A 23,773-nucleotide genomic window follows, 5' to 3' on the forward strand; every position below is an offset into this window, starting at 1 on the left:
TAAATAAACATCCTTTTGCAGTCAATTAAGATTATAGCTGTCCAAAATGTTTTGGCTCTTTGAATATCCCCCTACACCTCTTACAGTTTATATTACGCCTACTCAACCTGAGGAAATACAATCTCAGAATGGATATAAACACTGCAAAGCGAGCACAAAGTGAATGAATGCTACAGCTGGACTACACCAAATTGGAACAAATTGAGACATTTTCCACTTTATGTGTTCCCCTAACCACAGTCATTTGTTTGTTCTGATTAATCTATCATATATCTCAGCAAGATGAAAACAAAGACATTCTCTAGTACAAATTAGATTTCCATCCAGGTCATAAAGTCTCCTGGGACACTAGAAGGAAGGAATAATAGGGATATATAAAATATAGCTATATCTGAAACCACAGACAAACAAAGTATTCATTGTTCAAATGAAGAGAAACCCTCATCTGCATTTAAAGGATAAAAACAGAAGTCGCAGCGTGAACAACATGAAAAACACTCCGTCCCCAGCTCCCCAGTGTAGACCCGCACCTTTCCTATTTTACTGTACTCATTAAATAATCACACTTTAATTTTAAGTCTCTCCTAACAGCACATTCACAAGTCACAGCCAACAAATCCTCAAACCACCCGAACAATGAGTGTTGTGTAGCCAGAATGTCCATATGTGCCCATGGTAATCTGACCCTAAAGGCCGATCAATCACACAAAGGTCATCTTTTTTTCTGTAATTTAACTAGATTAATTGATAGACCACACATATTAAATTATTGCTGGGAACATCCGGTAGACAGCCATTTCTGTGTGCTACTGAAGCCACTGTCTTCTAGTCTTAACGGTATAGAGTGGGCTCAATTGCAATGATAATCATTGTGTGATCACAGAGTTAGCACTTTTGAGTCATCTTTTGTACAAATCGCACCTGCTTCTGCATTGTGTGCATACATAAATTGTCAATTTTAGCTAGAAGAACAGATTTATGTGGTGACCCTTTTGAGCCCTACAGATACACATGTGCAGTGTCGGATCTCAATAAGGGGTTGGCCAGGCGACCTTGCTAAGAGACTTTCGTAATGGAACAAAGACTTCTCGAAAGCAAAACTTAGCATTTTGTGCCGCACTGTACTTGTGTGTTAAATGTTACATTTACTCTTTAATGTCTGGTCATTTCATGCTTTTATTATTACTACTGGTCACTGTCCAGATATCATCTAAAAGAGGATCACATCTCCCTACAATGAAAATTAAAATAATTATTTTAACTATCATCATTATTACCATTTATTTATATAGCGCCACTAATTCTGTAGCGCTGTACAGAGAACTCACTCACATCAGTCCCTGCCCCATTGGGGCTTACAGTCTAAATTCCGTAACACACACACACACAGACTAGGGTCAATTTGTTAGCAGCCAATAAACCTACCGGAATGTTTTTGGAGTGTGGGAGGACCCCAGTGCTGTAAGGCAGAAGTGCTAACCACTTAGCCACCGTGCTGCCCACCTATGTTTATTGCTACTTTTAACAGAAGCAGGATTACATTTAGACAATATGTAATTTGAAGATTGTTGATGTTCTAGTTTATGGGACAGATCATATATTGGGAGGGGTATCCTTTGTTCCTCCGAGATGATGGGAGGACATGAATAAGGGATAAGATGGGAAGAGTTTGTTCCAGGCTCAAATGGGGAATGATGGCGGAAAACATGACAATAAATGGTGAAACACATTAAGGACCCAGAGTATACATGTTTTGTTAACTAGTAACGTCCACACAGCTCTTCTCTTACTGGATAGACTACTCTGTGCAGGAAAGTCAGTATGCAAGAAGCAAAAGCTGCCATTAGGAATTGTCAACCTTCAGGCACCATATTCCCCAGACCACAGTTCAGGGATGTGGTGTGTGCTGTAATAGAACGCATTACATGGTCTTGTGTATACCAGGGCAGCCATGGTACTTCTCTGATTTGCTTTTACATTTCTTTCTAGCTTCTCCACCTACTTGTGTATGGATTCGCAGTAATGTAATTGTCATTTGAAGGGACAGCAGAGAGATGACATTTACTTTGGAAACTTTTTTTTAAAGAAAGGAGTAGCACAATACATTCAGATCTGTCAGTCTGCAGCATCACTTTAAGCATTATACACTGTTTCATCAATACGTTTTTTTACTGAGCTTGGCTACCAGTATCAGAGAACATTTACAGCGATTCAGTGCAGAGATGACATGTCACATCCATTCAGACCCAGGCTTTCTGCTTTGATTATTATGCTGGAAGATCTAGGACAGTGTTGTCTAATCTGTGACACTCCAGGTGTTTGTGAAACTACAAGTCCCAGCATATCCTTCCAGCAATAAACTACTATATATTGGCAAAGCATGCTGGGACTTGTAGTTTCACAGGTTAGCCAACACTGATCTAGGAGATGGGGGAAAACAGTGTTTTCTGTAGTAAATTATTTGCATGAATGGAGAACTCTTACCAATGACAGATGTTCAGTAGATAAGAAATTGGATAACTCCAATTTTTGGGCAATACCTAGTTAATATTAAATGCTCCGCAATATACATTAATACATAGGACGGTTTGGAAATAAGCAATGATCTCCAGGAGAATCTATATGAGTATAACAAACATGAAACTATCAAACACAGATTTAGTAAATATAATTTGGAAATCCCCAAAGAAAAATATGCTTGAAACCAGTGAAACCCTGAGAGGAGATCAAACTCGGCAAGATGACAAAGCATTGAGCCCATTCATGTCAATAGTGTTTCTACATGAGCCCCATTAACCCCACTGAAAAGCTAAGATTTTTGAACATCGCTGGTGAATTCACGTATTTTGAAATCAACAAAGAAATCTCATTTTGTGTGATTTCTAGCGATTTTAATAGAGTTAAAGCAAAAAGGTACAAAACCTTTATGAAACCACTTTCCCATTCAAAGTTAATACCAGACACTCTGATATGACACTTTGTATTAGATAATCTGAATAGAAAGTGTAATTACTTGGGCTGAATGAATTGACGAGAAGACTCTTAAACATGCAATATATCGGTGCAGATCACTGGAGCAGTAAATAAAGTAAGTTATTCAGGAATAGACCATTTATACCAGGTGCAAGGGGTGGAAGGGGTGATGTAAGACAGTCTGTGGTATGTTAAGTTCCTATGTGTACACAAACAACACGAAAAATAAGAATCTATTTCCAACCCTGGTGTAAGCTGGAGACTTTAAAGTCAGTGCTGTGGACAGTATGTGGATGCAATCAGCTATTTGTGTTTGTTCTTCTCATCACAGTCAAACAAAAAGCTCTCAATGTCACCACGCAGACCAGCAACAGCATCTAAACTGTGCAGCAGATGGAAACCGTAAATGTAGTTTCTCGTCATGCTTATAAATTAACTCTATGTTCACATGCATGGAAAACCCAGGAGGGTATATTACGGTGTCCTGAATCTCATATTTCAGGCAACAAATGCTCCTAAATTCCAGCAGTGAATTTATGTGCTGTAATATCAGAACAAATTGTGTGGAAAGAGATCTCTGTTTCTCCAGGCTTCTGGATTACAACCTCACTGATGTATTGACAGCACTCCTACGTTTACCTGGAACTCCTAGATTTTCTCAGTTTCAAACAAGAACACGTGGTTGAGAAGTATATATACTAAACTGCGGGTTTGAAAAAGTGGAGATGTTGCCTATAGCAACCAATCAGATTGTAACTGTCATTTTGTAGAATGCGCTAAATAAATGAAAACTAGAATCTGATTGGCTGCTATAGGCAACATCTCCACTTTTTCAAACCCGCAGTGTAGTAAATATACTCTTCGGAAAACAGAACTGTTGCAAGGGATCTTACAGAGCACAATGCAGACTATATAAAAGGTTTCCTTTATCAGATTATCTTTCCTTATGAAGTCAATCCCCAGCATATGGTATATATGAACGTTAGACGGTGGGCTTAAAAACATATATAATGATAAAATGTAGCACAGTATAAGAAAGGGGATTAAAAACTCCAACCAGGTAAATATCAATGATTTGAAAACAACAAACCCCCCCCCCCCCCCCAAAAAAAAAGCATTCTCAAATAAAATTTGCTTTACGCTTTATTTAAATAACCACATCCTCAGAATAATTAATGTTCTTGTGCAATTGCAAATAAATCATATACTTTGACTATTTTTACAGAGCTATACACACATGGTTACAGCTTATTGTCTATAGAGTGACCAGGCTGACGTTCGTTTATTATTCCAAAAACTTTATTTTTAAAGGATTAAATCAAGTTGGATCACTGATTTAAGATTAGATTAGCACAAACGGGTTCCTTACACAAATTGCAGTTGTATTTAGCCTGGCCCAATACAGGTTAGGACATGAAATCAAGTGGCAAAGTGGGCAGAGTCATCAAAGTTAGATCATTTTTAATAAGCATCTGAAGCTTTGCAAGGGTTAAATCACAATGGGCCACAAGTTTGACAGTGGGAAACACAGGGTGGCCTTCCCACTTTCTCCTCTCTTTCTCTGGCTCCCCTATTCTTTTTTCATTCATATAAGGAAAATTGTGAGGTTGATAAATATTTTTGTCACCGATTGTCTTAATGTACTGGTTACATTTGCTTGTTATCGCCTCAATAAAGAAAGATTAATAAACAAATCAAAACAAAAACAGAGGGTGGTCAGTTACATACAACCCACTTGTATTTTGCCTGGCCTAACAAGGTTATGGCCATGAAATCAAGGGACAAAGTGGGCACAGACATCATATTTTAGCATTTTTAATAAGTATCAATAGTTTTGCAAGGGTTGAATCATGTGCTCTACATCTGCATTCATACCCTTACCGACAGGGGCATAGCAAGGATCTATGCCACCTGAAGCATAGGATACTTCAGAAGGATTTCCCTGTCCTCCTCACAAAAGGACTTGAATCCTAAAGCTGGTGTGGGTTGCAGTGTTCTCCCCAGCACCTATTACCTGGGTGCTCCACCCGGCTGTTCTTACTTGCCACCTGACTCTTGGAGTCCAACAGAGCCCTATTATAGTAGAATAAACCATTGTTTCTCCTATTAGAACAGGCACTATGTGAGCACTACAGCCAGCAGTGCGTGTTAGACCATTGACCACCAGTCTAACCAGTCCTGACAGGTGTGGGCAATTCCCTCCAACATTTTTCATTAGTATTGTAAAGTATTACAACTGCCCCTAACCGACTGCTCCTTAATGCCACCTGACTGGCAACATTTTCTGGGGAGAACACTGGAGTGCTTAAAAAAAAAAAAAACATTCCTAAACTTTTAATTGGGTACCACCTTTGTACCTTCCAGTTCGTCCAGATTCAAAATACACCAAAGTAAAACATATAACAACCATCCCAATTTCCCCTTACACATAATTAAATACATAAATGAGGCTAAACAGAGCAGCACTTTGCGAGGACGACATAAAATGCTCAGATTAGTGAGCGGGTGTTGTCAGACTGCAGTTTCCACAATACACAGTATCCGGAGTATTCACAAATGTAGATACAAACTGATTTTATGGGATGATTCCAAAAGCCTAATACTCATAGGTTTGTGTCACCAAAACTTTCACCATAGCCCTGAGGGACAATGAGGCTATTTGAAAACAGAAGTATTTGACAGCAAACTGGTATGTAAAAGACAATACAGGTGATGTTTAATCTTTAAATCAGCAGGCAAGGGTAAAAAGAAAAAGAAAAATTTATACCTCCACCTTTCAGATACTCTTGGAAAACGGAGTATTATCTCCCCTCTAGATACGAGATTGACATAAAAAGTGCAGCTTCCATATCCTGTGAAATCACTATTGTTATAAATAACTGAATATTCCCAGAAAAGAATCAGTTTTATGCTGTGCCTCCACAGTGTTCAGTGTCAGCCCCCTATATTGTTTCCCTGATACACTTACAGATATACCCCCACTTTCTGGAATTTTGATCAGGTCCCTGCACTTATTTATTAATAAGATCAAGAGTAAAGCAGTCTTCTTTCCTATATGTAACCAGGGCGGACGTAACCACGAGGAGAAACCTGGCAGTAACCAACCACTGACACTGAGAAGGAGCAGCTGGCAGCTTCTTACCTGGAGGAAGGGGGGGGGGGGGAGGGGGTAGATTTGGGCTTGTTTCTGTTTTTTTGAGAAGTAATTGCAACCTTGTTTTTTTTTTTTACTTTGTTTTTTTATTGTGTTTATAAACTAAAACAAAAACAGGCACAACAATGTTTGCTGGATACAATCTGTAATCTCAAGAACATGAAAAATCAACATTTCTGACATGTAACAAAAACACCATACAGAAACATAAGACTTAAATCAGAAATAGGAGTGGGGGCATATCTAAAGACAAACAGCATGTTAGAAGGGCACATTCGAGAACAGCAGTACATTAGGGCCCAGAGATACTAAGGTTCCTGAGGGGCCGATGTTCCATGAAGGGCCGGATTAAGAGAATGGAGGCCCCTGGGCTAAGGTAGCCACCATTCCCCCTGTGAGGCCCCCCCCTGAGATCCGTCCCCCTGAGATCCACCCCCCCATGAGCTGCCCTTTCCCAAGCACTTACCTTTTTCTATTCTCCTCCTGTCATTGTAGTCCTTCTGCAGCGCGCTGTATGCTCCTTACTGAGGAGATCTCGTGAGATTGAGACTCACAAGATCTCCTCAGTAAGGAGATCACTGAGCACTGCGGAAGGACTACAGTGACAGTGCTCAGCAGCATCGATAGGCACAGGGGCGCCCCCACGCACCGATCAATAATGCCGCTGAGCACTGTCAAGGTCCCCCTGGATGCCCGAGGCCCCTGGGCTGCAGCCCAGTTAGATCAGTTTGCTGTCAAATCTCGGGTTAATCCGGCCCTGGTTCCATGTAGTATTCATACCACATGAACCACTTGATCAGCAGGGAGGACATGGCTGTAGAATATTTAAAACCATCTCATAACTACACTGAGTTTTGGCAATAATATTACAAAGGGGTGGAGGTAGTAGAGATTTCCAATGTAGGGCGGCGTTGAGTATATCCCGAGTGAAGTAGGGATTGTGACACGAAGGCCGAGGTGGGTAAAGCTATAAAAGTACCACAGCAGGACAAGGGAGGATGCAACCTTGTGCTTTATAATAAATAAAATACACATCTAAATGAAATACACCCAATGATACAGTATGATGATGCAGCTACTCTGGCACACACTATTCCACCTATGGGGGTGGGGGGTGGGGCAAAGATTAAATAAATATCCAGCCCTAATTGAAGAGACCATTATCTCTTCCTCTCTTACCTGAACAAATTCTCCTGCCACACGTACGTAACCCGCCACTTCTGTATCCGACGGCCTGATCTTCCAGACTACTCTCTCGGCCTTCTTGTACTCCTCTAGTCTGGTCCAAGGTACAGTTTGCAGAAATCTCTCGGTAAGAGGAGCAGCCACTATAACATCCAGCTGTCCACTGTACAGGAGAACCTGAAGACATGGAGAATGAACACTGATTAGTGTATGTTATCGTCCTAGACAACTGACTAAAAGTTACACATTCTTCATATCGCTAGTAATGACTCAAAATCACAAAGCAGAAATGAAATTAGTATTTATATATACACTGAACACACCCTTCATTTCTAAATGGATACTTTCAGCAGACTAAAATTGGTTGCTAGTAAAAACTAGTTTGTGTGACATTTGAACCAAAGGGTCTCTTTAAAGAGATTAGTGCTACCCCCTTGTAACACATGGAAAAACGTGTGCTTTGATGCGGTCATCAGCACTCAAATTCAATAGAGTCCTGCTGAATGCATGAAAATCGCACGTACTTTGCATTTTTTGTAACACTATTTCAGAATGTTTTTTATTGTATATATTAAAACAATTTCTGCTTTTAACAAAACGTATCTACAAAATCACTCAGAGAATCAGCATTGTTTATAAATTAAGTAATTAAGTAGAACCAAAACAAAAAACAATGGCGGTAGTCATTGCAGGCGAGTAACACAGTTCAAACCATCTTGGACCATAAAGGTCGATCCCAAGGCATCCAAACTTTACAAACCATATGTTTAGCCATTATTATTATTTATTATTATATATTGGTAATTATAAATCACCAATATATTACACAGTGCCTTACATTTAAGAGATCATGACACAAATGACATACAATAAAACAAGGTAGAGATGCCCTGTCCAAATAAGCTTACCACTAAAAGGTGTTGGGAATACTTCATATATAAGGTAATGGAATAACTATTGCAGCTGCTGGTAGGGAAAGTGTGCGTGGCTATTGTAAGGCAGCAATCAAGATAGTACTTAGGAAAAAAAAAAAAAAGGAGTATACAAGAATTATTACCATATTGATTTATGGCATGTACTACAGCTTGTAGTATTAATGGATACTGCTGAAATGCTCAGCTACACAAGTTGTATTAATATGTCCAAAAAGAAAAAAAAAGGCAAATGGAAAACTATAATAAGAAACACATTTGTATAATTCTGGTGAAACGTAAATACCTATGTTAGAGATTACATAATCAGCTTGTCTCTCTAAGTCTGCAGTTCCATAAGAAGGGAGCAGCACGGGGGGGGGGGGGGGGGGGGGGGGGGGGGGAGTGTCTTGTGTCCAGGTCAGGGACATAGCAGGGGAAAGTGCAGTGCTGGTGAGGGCTTTGAAGTAGTTTGAATAGGATTCTGGAGATTATGGGGAGCAGTGTGGTACAGAGGATGTGAAATGATACGAGAGGAAGACCATTCTTGTTGCAGCATTTAGGATGGATTTGAAAGATAGGAGGAAGTTGTAGAAGTCAAGGTTTGAGATAATGATAGAAAGGGTAAGGGTTTTAATAACGTCATGAGTGAGAAAGGGAATTATTGTGGCAATATTTCGAAAGAGGAGGCCACAAGACAGTTCAAGGGACTGGATGTGTAGAGTGAAGCCGAGGGCAGAGTCAGGGATGACACCAAGGCAGCCAGCCCAGGGGACTGGAAAGAGCGTGACGTCAATAGTAACATTGGGGAGGGCAGAAGATGGTTAGCTCAGTTTTGGACAAGTATCAATGGGACAGTCAAGTGGAGAGAGCAGAGAGGAAGTTGAACAGATGCATGGGCGGATCTAGACTTCTCTTATTTTTTTGGGTTTATCGGTTAATCCCAATTCCTCCCTCCATCCTACAACACTATGGGGTAAATGTACAAAGCTGCGGATTTCCAGTGGGTTTGAAACGTGGAGATGTTTCCTATAGCAATCACATTCTAGTTATCGTTTATTTAGTACATTGTTCAAAATGATAGCTAGAATCTGATATTCTATAGCCAACATCAGCACTTTTTAAACCCGCTGGAAACTTACAGCTTAATACATTTACCCAGTGGTAGGATTCAGCTGGTTCTCACCAGTTCGCGAGAACAGATACCTAATTTAGGCTTGGATCGGCGAACCGGTGACTATGGAGTCCACCCTCTTTGTTGGTGGGGGGAGCAGGCCCTGTAACAAAAACAAAAAAATACTCACCAGTCCGCAGCGTCGGCACTCCTCCTCTCTGTCCGCACTGAATGTCGGGGGTGACATCATCACGCCCGATGTTCAGTGAGGAGTGGCGCAGAGAGGAGTCGCCAAGAAGCAAGAAAAGAAGAATAGAAAGAAGCAGATAGAAAATGTAAGTGAAGGAACAGAAGCAAGGGGGGAGCACAGACAGCATGGCAGAGTGTGAAGGGGGAGCAAAGGCAGCATGGCAGAGTGTGAAGGGGGAGAAAAGCAGCATGGTACAAAACTATCTTATAACAATATAGTTTTGCGTACCTCTTTTATTGTTCTTATTTGAGCATCAAATATCAAACTACCTTTCGTTATATCTTTTTGTATACTTAAAAAACTCATTAGGGCAGTGAACCGGTTGTTAATTTGAATCCCATTACTGCATTTACCCCTATATGTCAAACTAATAAATGTATGTTCCCCCTTTCATCACACTGGGCCCCTTCTCACACTATTCTTTGCTCCTAGGACCTTATTTTCATTGGTCTTATTTTCTGTCAGCTGCTCCTCACTGATAGCATCGGCACGTGATGATGTCACACCCGAAAGTCAGTGAGGAGGAGAGAGGAGTGTCTCATCGTGCCTTGATCCGGCACTGGAGCTGGCAATGTGCTGGGGGCTATCATATGTACCAATCGCATCTCTCTGAATATGGCCCTGGACACATGCACGCAGAACAAAAAAAAAAAAGGAAAGGGGTCAGGGGAAAAAAGGTATATGTGGGTGTGCTCTGCATAGATGTTGTAGTGGAGGAAAAAAAGAGAAGTTACCCAAGAAAGATGCATTAGGTAACAATCACAGGGCCAAGAAGAAGAGAGTCTTGAGGACCCAGACATACAGTGGAAGTGTAGGGAGGATGTACCTGAAGTAGACACTGTAGAAATGGTCAGAAAGAGCCCCTGCACTGAAAAGCATATCATCATACAACATTCCATTGTTGTATTCTAGGTTTAGTACTCTTTTTGTCATATTTATCTGTCATTGCGCTGTTATATGTTTCCATGAAAACATAACTGGTAAAATTTACCAGGAACAGAATTCAATCAGCCGCAAGGACACATAAAAAAGGAACTCTCAGGAATTCTTTATACTCCACTGAAAGCTAAAATCCACATAAAAAGTCAAAGTGTTTGCAGATGCAGGATGAAAACATATTTTGGTCTATACTGTGCTTGCAAGAGTGGCAAAGTATAAAAACCACAGCCAGATACCACCAGGAACACAAGTGCTGCTGAAACCCTAATGTGTATGTGCCCTAAAAGGGAGTGCAATGGAGAACGTTTCACAAAAGTTATGCAGATAAAAGTAGCATCATCATTATAGCACTCTTAAGTATGTGAATAATTGAACCATGTAAGGCCGACCTTAGCCAGGAATCCGTATCTGATAAATTCATAAAGGAGAGGGATTGGGGAGAGCCAACTTGGTAGAAAGTAGCACTTCACTGGACTGAAGCTGAGGCCATCCAAAATCAGAATTGTTTTTATTTAATGTTATGAACCTCGCTTTGTGCACTGTCATGCTGAAACAGGAAAGGGCCTTCTTAGAACTATTGCCACAAAATTGATAGCATACAATTCAAACGGCGCTGCGGAATTAGTGGTGCTATATACATAATTGATGATAACACAATTCTCTAGATTGTTATTGTATGCTGTAGCATTAAGATTTCCCTTCCCTAGTACTAGGGGCCCATGTCAAACCATGAAAAAACAGCCCCATACAATTATTTCCTCTCCTAGTATCCACCAAACCCAGATTTCACTGTCAAACTGCCAGGTGGTGAAGTGCGATACGAATTTCCAGTGCGCCGGAGTCCAATGGCAGTGTGCTTTGTACCTCACCAGTTGACATGGCACTGTGCATAGTGATCTGAGGTTTATGTGTGGCTGGGCCATGGAAACCCAATCCATGGAGCCCCTGAACAGTTCTTGCACTGATGCTGCTTCCAGAGGCAGTTTGGAACTTGGTAGTAAGTGTTGCAACTGAGGACAGACTATTTTACATGCTACAAGAAAATTGTGGTCCTGCTCCGGGAGCTTGTGTGGCCTAACGCTTTGTGGCTTCTAGACTTTTCCACTTCCAAATAACAGCAATTACAGTTGACCAGGACAGCAATTTAATGAACTGACTTATTGGAACAGTGGCATCCTATGACAGTGCCACTTTGAAAGTCACTAAGCTCCTCCTCATTATGGACAACTCCACTGCTAATGTTTGATTATGGAGTTTGCATGGCTGTATGCCTGATATTATGCACTGGTTAGCAATTGGGGTGACTGGAATTACCAAATACACTAATTAAACGTCCACATACTTTCGGCCAAATAATCTATATGTCAAGGCTTGTACACATATAGAAAGCATATCGAAAAGACTAAAGGTACAACAGATCAGCTTAAATAATTCTATTAAGGTATACTTTTCAAAATATTTTCAGCTTCTTGCCCATCATTAGTACACATCTACAGAAAAACTAAATTACACATAACTCCCCTCACCACCAGCCAATCACATCGTGGCTAGCAAGGGAAAAAGTGCTTCTGATTGGCTGGGCAACTAAGGGGAGTCCTGGTGAATTCAGGACAATCGTTCTGTGGGGTAGCTCCTAGCGAGTTGTTCATGTCATCTCCTATGGTTTCATTTTTCTCGTCATTGGTTTACATGAAGACTGTTTCCCCATTGATTTGGAGAAGATCCCACTGGACCACTAATAAAAAGAAGTTTGTTGTTTTTATTAATAAATTGGTGAACAGGGGTTTGTGGTATTTTTATTTCACTAAAAGTTTACCAATCATGTGTGTGTGTTTTTTATATAACACATAGAGATATCTACTATTTTAGCATAATGAAACAATTTCTTACCATCACACAGGGACCATGTAGGTAGTTAAATGGCCACTCTAGGGGTACCATTATTCCTCATTTATCCAACCTCACAGCCCATGTGGGGGGGGGGGGGGGTCTGAAGAGCCCCAGTACAGCACAGACTGGAAGGGTAGCAGGCATGCTATTCTTTTTTGGTACATGCCACCCTCTATGTCCAGGACAGGAGGACACAGCAATTGAGGTCGGTCTGATAATAGTGGGAAGCAGCCCAGCCGGTCTACTGCTGGTTAAGGAATTGGGGGGTGGTGCATGCTGCCCACTATTTCACTATTTGATATAAATTGGAAACCTGCTCACATAAATAATTTAAAAGGTCCACTGAAAAGAATAGGACTGAATAAGGAAAACTTTGCATTACTACTTGCATTCTGTACATATTGTAGACACATGCAAATGCATCAAATATATGCCAACCACATCAAATAATGGATATATGCACAAATGCAGAGCTTTTACATGCATTTTCACATGCAGCTTGCACCTGCATTTTGTATAGAAATGCAATACCAGTGGGTTAAGACCCTAACATAGACACCGACAATAAATGTAACATTACAAGTAACCTAAGCATTGAAATCACAAAAAAAAAAAAGCACAAGATGAAAATATTTGCCATAGCGCCACTAATTCTGTAGCGCTGTACAGAGAACTCGCTCGCATCAGTCCCTGCCCCATTGGACGTTACAGTCTAAATTCCCTAACACACTCAGAGACACACAGACTAGGGTCAATTTAATAGCAGAAAATTAACCTACTAAAATATTTTTGGTGTGGGGAGGAAACCCACACAAACACAGGGAGAACATACAAACATTCACATACTCCAGACAGATAACGCCATGGTCGGGAATCGATTGTTAGATTTGTTTTGTTTTTTTATAGCTTGTAACACTTGTTTAAAATACGTGCTGATATGTAATCACAGATTGGTGTCTTTTCTTTGATCAAATGTATTGTTATAACTTATTACTGAGATTAAAAGGCACTGTGTGGCCCTTTTGAAGGTTAGAGTGTATTAGGTTGTACATCATTGGTCTAGAGCAGCAGCTCCCAAAGTGTGCGCTGCGGCTCCCTGTGGTGCCACGGCACTGTCACAGGGGTACTGCGATCGCCCTCACAAAAAAAAAATAAAAATACTAATCATCCAGCACTGGATCCTCTTCCTCACTGTTCTCACTGACTGCCGGGCATGGCGTCATCACGTCCGTCAGCCTCAGTGAGGAGCTGCAACAGAGAGGATGTCAGGAAAGAAGACAGCAGAAAATGAGGAAAAAAGGTAAGTAAAGGAACGGAGAGTGGGGGGGGGGGGGGGGGACACAGCGCGAGACGGCAAAGAGGGGGACACAGCGCGAGACGGCGAAGAGGGGGACAGAGTAATATAGTGATGGGGCGCAATAGTATGATAAAGGGGCCTAAATACATCTTACGTCATTTTGACCAAACTACTTAAAAAACTGGACTACCCGGTAATTATTTTGGCTTTGGGGTGCCTTGGAAAAAATATGGTGACCCTAAGGGTGCCTCGAACCGAAAAAGTTTGGGAACCAGTGGTCTAGAGGATGCACATTGTCTCTTGTTGGGGCAGTAGTAGATTATTTTATCCACCCTGTGTAAAGGGTTTAACCTAATCAGTGATCTGCAGGTATAGTTATTCAAAAGTTTTGCTGCAAGCAATTATCTTAATACTGAGGTATTCTATATAGTACAGGTATAGGTGCAAAATTTGTAATACATAATAATATGTTATGTCTAGATCAAGTGTGCCACGAGCATTTAAATGCATAGATGATGCGTGTGAACTCAGAACTTAAGTAGCTATTGGTGCAACTCCTGCTTTACTCAAGGATGATACGATCTTTAAAGAATGAAATACTCAATCCTATCAATGCTCAAAAGCATAATGCTAAATTTCTATGAGTACATGAATATTACAAACATAATAGAGCGTGTATATGTGGAAAGCAGGACCATTTACAGAGACGTTTATGTTGCAAGAACCCCAAGAGTGTTACTTCTGGTCCAGCGGGTACCCCAGCCACGTTTCCATTGTAGAACTTCAGATTCTTATTAATCATCTCTTACCTATTCACATTTGCGGTGACTGGTATTTGGATATATGCAGATTGCACCATATTGGATAAAATATTTTCAACTTGTGGTTTACTGCTGGCTTTTTGATGTTTTTGTTACAACTATTGTCAATGCACTACTTTTATGTAGCGCATTGATAATAAATGTAAGACGTTATGTGCAGTAATACAACAATCATAATATAATTACTTGATATTTAATATGCTATTTCTGTTATATGTAGAGTATTTGTAATCCTTTTCTGTACACTTCTTTTCAACGATGAGTAAAAGCCTGAAATATATTGTACAAGTGTACCTTAATAAAATAAATATTTTAGCTGGTTTGTTGTCCCGTCTTTCTTTTCATGATAAAATTAGATTGGTGAGCATTCCTATTCAATTCTAGCTTGAACCTACTTGGCATTTTTGCTACACATTTAGTAAACACAAAAGGCAAAAAAAAATAAATGCGTGTTGGATATATACAAACAAAAGTTTCCATGCCATAGTATATACAAGCCGCTTTACAAAATCGAGTGCATTTGATTTGCACCTATAAAGAAAAACTGCTGTAAAATTCAAGAAAACGTAAAGTGAGGAAAAAGTCTAAAAAACACCCCAAAGTTCAAGTAAAATAAAAGGAAAGCACACAAAGCAAAATTAGATTACCCAAAGAATCCATTGTGGACAAACTATTTTTTCCAGCATGCTCACTGTATACATGTGATAGACGTTTCATGAAAAAAACCCATTAACTGTACAAGGAAAGAAAATGTTAAACAAATAAGACTAAATAAAATGTAAATTCCAACAAACAAGGAATGTAAACTGGGATTCTGAATGATTATATAGATATATAGGGAACACAAAAGCTTTCAAAATATACACTTTAAGAAGATGCCTGTTCATGTGTAGTTATAGGTGGACTTTACATCATACTTGCCTACTTTCTCCTTGCTTTTTCCGGGAGAAGGGCGTGTCTGGAGGGCAGAGGGGGCGGGGCTTGGCCACTTGCGTCATTCGGGGGGGGGGGGGGAGAATGACGCGATTCACCGCAAATCACGTCATTTTGGGGTGCCAGGTGCGGGAGATTTGCCAGCTCTGCCGGGAGTCCGTGAGACCGACACAAATTTTGGGAGTCGCCCGGACATTCCGGAAGAGTTGGCAAGTATGCTTTACATTCAAAACAAGCCCCATTCAAGGTAAAACATAGGGGACAATTTACCTTCAATAAAGCTAATCCGTATTTGCAGATAGTGTTCAACTTGATATTTATTGAAAAAAAAAAAAAAAGAGAGAAAAGACGAAGAGGGACTGCAAACTTTCCTGAACTAAAACGAATCCATTGACACTGACATTTCTCTGGAAAATGCTATATTATATTATATGACTCAAATAACCTCCTACCATTTAATGTCAAGCTAGACTAATTATATATTTATGTAAATATTCTGTGTGGAAAAACAATAACTCACCCCACGCAAAAACGTCAAACCTGTTTTTGTCATCTGCAAGGTAACAAATGGTATCTTAATATCCGTTTCATGGCAAACAGGAGCCTATTTTCTTTTAGATCTGCCATCAGGGCAATAGTTCAGGCAAAAGGTAAACCGACACGTCTGCCAAAAGTGGCAGCAAATTATTTGCTACATTTGCATTTAACATGGTTACATTGGAACTTACAAAAGGGCTGTGATCCACCAAACTGCAGCAAGAGTGTGTCATGAATTATTCCATATATTCTTAAAGCCTATTAAATGTGATTTAACATGAACAGTCCAAAAATATGTAATGAATTGACTTTTTTTTGTTTGTTAAAATTTATTTATAAATGTAGCAGTTATAACAAAAAAAATTTTTTTTTTAATATACTTGAATTTTCAGATAACGTTTAACTAAAAAAAGAGGGGATAATCTACATATAGAACAAGATATAAAAAGTTAAAGGGAAATATTTTTATATTTTCATTTCCTTGATAAAAAAAACCCCCCAAAAAAAACACATAGGCTACAACGGTACCCAGAGATTAGATTTAGATCGCATCCCACTTAACAAAAAAAACTACTGATTGAGAACAAAAGACCTGGTTAAAAAGCACAGGAGCCAAAACGTTATAAAAATTAGTTTAAAAAATTATTAATTTTTAGTACAATTTGTACAAAACAAACTGTAATCATATTCTGATGAAAACCCTCTGAAAAAGGCCAGGTGAATGTTATTAAACACCATATTGGTTTGTAGATAACTTCCTTATCACATCACTACTCTGGCTGAAATAACGGTTTTTGTTTTGTTTTTTGTAAGTGAATGTCCCAACATACTAAATATTAACCTCTCTGAAAGATACCCTGAATAATACATTTGTATATTCCCTAAAATAATAATGTCTCTTGATATCAGGATTTAGAAAGGTTTTATAAACTGCCAAAAAAACATAAAACCACTAAAGAAGCAGAACAAGGATGCAATTAGTTGGGGTTTAACGAGCTGCAGATGAGAAAATGACAGTTTATACAGCTTTATGACCATCATTTCCTGGCTAGGTAATCTCTAAACAGCCTACTCCTGGTCCTAAGCTACATAAGCCAGCACATCGTGCCTACAATGTCATGAGCTACAAAGTCATCATTCACAATGGTGCAACAATCCTATTAGAATGATGAACATTTCATTTAGGATTCTGCCTACACTTAGAAGAACTGGACAGTAAATGGACACTTTTTCTCCAAATTTTAAGTGCTAAAATATGTACTATTTGGTAACTTTAGAAACATGTGAGATGGTCAAAAAACTTCTGCAAGTCTTGTAACTGCAGCTAAGATGTCACAAGACACCCATGTGCAAGTATTTATTGCCATCAATTATTTATTTATATAGCTACAGAATACTTCACAATTGAGAACAAATATGGTAGTAAAGCATGAATGTGAATTAAGCAGACAAAGAGGTAAGAGGATCCTGCTCACAAGCTTACAATCCATAGGAAAATAAAATATTGAAACATAACTGAATATTGTTCCACCCAGATCAATGAGAAAGTGTTTTGCAGTTATATTATCCAGCCACATAGCAATATTGGTTGGGGGGGGGGGGGGGGGGGTAGTCATAAGGCTGTTCGGGCAGAGTGCAAATATGTATTTTAAAAGTTTACAGTTCACTGAAAACCTTTCAGAGCAGCGGTCATCAGGTATGATAGCCTATGGAGGTTATTAATGTGGTTTGGGAATTTGAGAGGCTCGACTAAAGAGGGAAATTTTCAGGGAACAGCTGAAGCTTTGGTAGACAAGGGGACAATCTTGCAAAGGGAAGATAATTCCACATACTGGGTGGAGAATGGAAAAGTCCTGCATTCAGTAATGAGTGGATGAAAGGTGCAAATCTTGGGCCGCTCAGCTAATTTGTGGGTGGATCGCGAACATGTCAAGAGGTAGAAGAATAGGAGAAAAGAAGGGTAGAGATGTCATCATCATTTGTGGAATCAAATAGACAGAAGGTGCTAGAGGGCACAGGAACACTTTCGATCGTGTCAATCTAGTCCTTGAAGTAGGAAGCAAGTGATGGTGGTCAGAGGGGTTAATATTGGAGCCACTTGACCATGGGTTGTTGGTAGGGTGTTATTAAGATATGGTACTCAAGGACAATGGAGAAATGGAGAAGAAAGGTTGTTGCAGAAAAATGGAGAGTTGAAAATAATACAAAGATTTCTGTGGGTGTAAAGAGGCCTGGTTGAGTTAGAGGGCAGAGAGGTCAAAGTGGTGGAAGAGAGACTGCAGATGGTCAGGTCATTGTGTAGTCAGAGTATGTTCATTTAAATAAAAAAAAAAAAACCACATTGGTGACATTTTTAGCACTTCTGCCTCTCAGCACTTGGGTCATGAGTTCAATTCCTGACCATGGGCTTATCTGTGAGGAGTCTGTATGTTCTCCCCGTGTTCGGGAGGAAACTGGAGCACCCAGAGGAGACCCATGCACACTCCAAAATCATACCAGTAGGTTAATTGGCTGCTATTAAAATTGACCCTAGTCTCTCCTTCTCTGTCTGTGTGTGTGTTAGGGAATTTAGACTGTAAGCTCCAGTGGGGCAGGGACTGATGTGAGCGAGTTCTCTGTACAGCGCTGCAGAATCAGTGGCGCTATATAAATAAATGGCGATGATTTTCAGACCAAAAAAAATTAGCCTTATCGAACATATTCAAATATGTCCCTTGGACCAGGTTATTTTTCTAAAAATAATTTAGTTTGTGATTTCTGTGTTACTCCCTTTGATGACACAGGCTCGGATTCAGCCTTGGGTCCCATAGACCGCCCCTGGATGTTCCTTTATTTCTTAGAATTTGTTAATCTGTAGCATACAGAACAGCAGCCAAATTCAACTAGGCACAGTATCAATTGTAAAGATGGCTTACATTGTCAGTCTTATATTTTCTCCATGCAATATGCACCACTTCTTAAAAAAAAGGGTGGTTTACTTTTGGGCAACACCTTTTCTTTGAATTGTATCCTCCATTTAATGATTTGGCAGTGGTCTCCCCCCTAGTCTGAACCATCATCATCATTTAGCCAGCAAATTCCGTAGTGCTTTACAATTGGGAACAAACATTAATAAAAAACAATACTGGGCAATACATACAGACAGAGAGGTAAGAGAACCCTGCTCGCAAGCTTACAGTCTATGGGACCAAAGAATATTGCTGCTAGCAAGAATGCACCTAAATCAACCATTTATCGGATCATCAAGGACTTCAAGGAGAGAGGTTCAATAGTTGTGAAGAAGGCTTCAGTGCGCCCAAGAACATCCAGCACACGCCAGGACAGTCTCCTAAAGTTGATTCAGTTGCGGAATAGAGGCACCACCAGTGCAGAGCTTGCTCAGGAATTGCAGCAGGCAGGTGTGAGTGCATCTGCACGCACAGTGGGGCGAAGACTTTTGGAGGATGACCTGGTGACAAGAAGGCCAGTAAAGAAGCCACTTCTCTCAAAGAAAAATATCAGGGACAGACTGTCCTTGCCGCAGTCCAATCCCTGTACCTTTTGCAGAATATTTTCTCTGATGAATCCCATTTCAGGTTGTTTGGGACATCTAGAAAAACGCTTGTCCGGAGAAGGAAAGGTGATCGCTACCATCAGTCCTGTGTCATGCCAACAGTATAGCATCCTGAGACCATTCATGTGTGGGGTTGCTTCTCAGCCAATGGAGTGGGCTCACTCACAATTTTGCCTAAGAACACAGCCGCGAATAACGAATGGTACCAAAACATCCTCCAAGAGCAACTTCTCACAACCATCCAAGAACAGTTTGGTGAAGAACAATGCCTTCCCATAAGGCAAAAGTGATAACCAAGTGCCTCAGGGATCAACGCATCAAAATTTTGGGTCCATGGCGAGGAAACTCCCCAGACATTAATTCCATTGAGAACTTGTGGTCAATCCTCAAGAAGCGGGTGGACAAACAAAAACCCACAAATTCCTGACAAACTCCAAGCATTGATTAGGCAAGAACGGGTTAGTCAGTCAGTATGTGGCCCAGAAGTTGAGTGACAGCATGCCAGGGCGAATTGCAGAGGTCTTTCAAAAAGAAGGGTCAACACTGCAAATATTGACTATTTGCATAAACCTAATGTAATTGCCAATAAAAGCCTTTGACACTTATGAAATGCTTGTAATATTACTTCAGTATACCATAGCAACATCTGACAAAAAACTTCTAAAAACACTGAAGCAGCAAACTTTGTGAAAACCAATATTTGTGTCATTCTCAAAACTTTTGGCCATACCTGTAAGACTGGCCTTATCTAACCTATTCATGTCATATGTGTGCATTCAACTGAATTACCAAGGATTTATTGTAGGCAGTAATCAACAGTCACAGCCGATTGAAATTCTCTATGAAGCTTCCTTAGGACAGCAACTGATCAGACGTTTTGATACAGAAATCTGTCACTTGTTTTCTTTAAACTATATAATTTGTTACATTTAAGAAGCCAGGTCACTTTATAGGCTGTGGTAATTACCAATGGCATCAACTTCATTGGAAGGAGGCAAAGGCTTTCTTTTGACAGCTGGAAGTAAATGTAATTACTGTTCGTTGCTGAATGGCCGTCTGCTGGGAAACTCACAACCATAAATCACATTTGGATCAAATAGCCTCAATAAAAGTAGAGTCACTGACTTTAAAATGTTTTTCTTTTAATAATTATTTCAAAGAACAGAAAACACTAGCAGTCTGTAGAAACTAAGATGGGATGGCCATATGTTCACCCAAGCTTTGAAAACTATCAACACAAATGAGCAAGAACAGAAAACAGCGGGCTTGTAAACCCTAGTCATTTCTATTCAGAGCTGGCTTTTATTTGCCATTTTCTTGCAGCTGACATTTGTAGACTAGGAAACTGCTCTACATGCATTGTAAAGTGTATTGGTCACCTAGTCACAGTGGAGGCGCTCATTCTGTGAGCAGAACCAATATTCAGCCTGGCTGGGAACTAGTTTCATTACTACGGCAAGAGGCAAAGGTGCTCATACCTGTGGGTCCTAGTGATAAGAACTTCTCATGAACATTGGTCATGAAAAAAGGCTGGTAACATTCAAAAGCTAAGACTTAGAGGTATGAACCTTCATAGCAAGCTGCATCTCAAACAGCGAGTTTACAGGAGGCATTTTACTATCTTTTAGTCAGTGGCCTCTATTTGCTTCCCAACATAATGAAACAACTACACATGAGGACAGATCACTGGCACCTAGCCTGTGCTATGGTGAAATTTCCTAAGAACTGATTGGCTACAGACATTTACCTCACAATTGGGAATACGGGATAACTGGAGATCAATGATTCTAAAAAAGAAAAAAAAAAAAAAAAAAAAGTGTTTGACCTCTAATTAGAAACACATTAATAAAATAAAATAAAAACATGCCACAGTTGGCAAGATTCCAGGGGGCGATTTACCCTGGGTCGTGGTCAGGCATATCTTTCCTTACTATAGCTGTTATTGAGTGTTGGATTTACTCTAGATGTTTACTAAACCTCTGAAGTCCATGCTAGCAGTCTTATATCCTAATTTCCACATGACGTTAATCCTGGCACTACCTATTTTACCTTATGCAGTAAGCTGGTGGCTCAACTTTTGGCCAGATAAACAAGTACATACTTTTAAGGGATTGAGAAACATGCCAACCTCCCTCTGGAGAGCATCCACCATTAATTTACTGATTTAGCCACAGTGTGGCGAAATTCCATTATTTTATTTACCCCTCTTGCTGCTGTTCCAGACAAAGCATATTCCTTGCTGTAATAACAGAGAAACAGTAAGACCAGAGCCCTAAATCCTATAAGGCCAAGTAAGAATCTCATCACAGGTGGAACTGTCCTGGGGGCGCCACTGTCTAGATGCTCATCTCACCTACTGACCTCCAGCATTCCTCCCCCACTCCTCACGCTAGTCACTAGCAGCTCCCTGCAGGAGTGAGTACACTAATGCCAGCAAAAGAGGAGTAGTGACAAGAGGGAGAGGATATATTCTCACAGTGTTAGTCCTCGTGCTCACTAGTGCAGTAACCAAAGTAATGAGAGTATGGGGGGTGAGGAAGCACAGTACAAACACCAGGAGGCAGAAGGCATGGCCCTAAGTCAGTCATGTCTATCTGACTGGGGCTTCTGTTTGTAATAATGTTCAGAGTTTGTTAGCGAGGTCCAACTAATGAATACGTGTTACAAGTGTATTACACAATACAATAGACAAATTGCTGACTGGCGCTACACTCCAACAAATTTATATCTGCTGCTGAAGCTGCGCAGGGGCACAAAACTCCAATGCCCAACTATCAGGTAAGACGAAGACAAGTGTGTGCATGGGGCCTACAGAAATTCTATTAGCGGAACACCTAGAGCCCTATACAAAAATTAAACTGCTAATAATATCAACATTTATTTTTACAGCACCAACATACTCTGCAGCATCTTACGTTTATCCCACACATTTATAAATTCTGGTAACAAAATAATCATCACAAGACTTGGGCATCCTGTGACTCCCCAGCTGTTGTGGTCCTACAAGAATGTCAGTACATGCTGGTACCTGTAGTTCCACAACAGCTGCAGGGCTATTTATTGTTCAGCCTAATTGCTACTGTTAACATCATTACTTTCCAATTCAAAAGTAACTTACCATCTCGTCTATTCAATGTCTCCAGCAAAATTGCAATAATTAAATCAGCCATTCTCCAATTTGTGCAGAACCCTTTTCCTGTTGTGGTAATTGGGGAGCAGTTGAACATTTTGCTTTCATCTTATTTTAAAGGCTGTTAAACACCCAAGCTTTAAAGCAATGCGGCCACCTCTTGATGGTTACTGTGAGTAATGAGATTTGAAGCTGTAGGACACTTACCCTGTAATTATTCATTAGCACAACTAACCAGGGCTTTATGGTCTTCATCACATCTGAAAGCAAATGTTTTTCAACTTCAGATCCATTATTAAAGGTCAGGTTACCCACATGGATTGCTTTCCTTACTTCTGAGAGTGCCAAAAAAGAGCCAAAGTACTCCTGGTCTGCTGGCTCCTGTAATAAACACAAGAGATGCAATAGTGTCAGAGTAATACCAACATACAATATACACTTTGACAGGTTAGCTGTACTTACATAGGGTCCAATAATCTTAAACCCATAAAAAAAATAATAAAAAATAAATAAATAAATAAAATACAATAAATGTAATAAATTCAACTAGGAGATATTTACAGATTATTTATCATCTTGTTGGTGCCATTTAATGCATCACTGAGAGCTGAACACTACATTGTTTGTACCACAAGATGTTGCTTATATCTAGATGCATTTGTTTTCACAGGTTCAGTAATGCACATCACAATTTAACATTTTTGGGAATGGTCATGAAAATAGGTAACCTGGTTATGTGATGGCTGTAGCAAAAACTACAAAGACCAGTTTTAATTACAGGGAACCCATTAAAGTATAGCAGGGTCATAACCCTTGAACATAATACGTGAAGTAAATGAGTTGGTTAAAATTCAGATTACAAATAACTAGTAAGTGGTTTCTATTTAATTCAAATTTAAAATATATCACATTTTATACATTACATAGGAAGTACATACTTAATTTGCAGCCACTTTCATGTTTGAGAATGCAATTAAATTTAATAAGCATGTCAAATGGTTTTACGTAAAAAGGGAGACTTTCATACAGATAGAGAACGTGTCATTTGGAGATTCAGAGCAATCTGCCGCTACATAATGCAAGGAC

The 23,773-nt window shown here is 39.9% G+C and overlaps 1 protein-coding gene across 2 annotated transcripts in view; it reads right to left on the minus strand.

Annotated features, from left to right (window-relative positions):
* CPVL (carboxypeptidase vitellogenic like) overlaps nucleotides 1-23,773 on the minus strand; it is a 97,929-nt gene that overhangs the window by 15,838 nt on the left and 58,318 nt on the right. For both annotated transcript variants that reach the window (XM_075212287.1, XM_075212288.1), the window contains exons 11-12: nucleotides 22,895-23,068; nucleotides 7,307-7,489 (exon numbers count right to left, since the gene is read on the minus strand). In XM_075212287.1, coding sequence (XP_075068388.1) covers nucleotides 7,307-7,489; nucleotides 22,895-23,068 — 357 coding nt within the window. The remainder of the gene's footprint in view (nucleotides 1-7,306; nucleotides 7,490-22,894; nucleotides 23,069-23,773) is intronic.

This window comes from Mixophyes fleayi, chromosome 5 (genome assembly GCF_038048845.1).
Source record: "Mixophyes fleayi isolate aMixFle1 chromosome 5, aMixFle1.hap1, whole genome shotgun sequence".
NCBI classification, from domain to species: Eukaryota; Metazoa; Chordata; class Amphibia; order Anura; family Limnodynastidae; genus Mixophyes; species Mixophyes fleayi.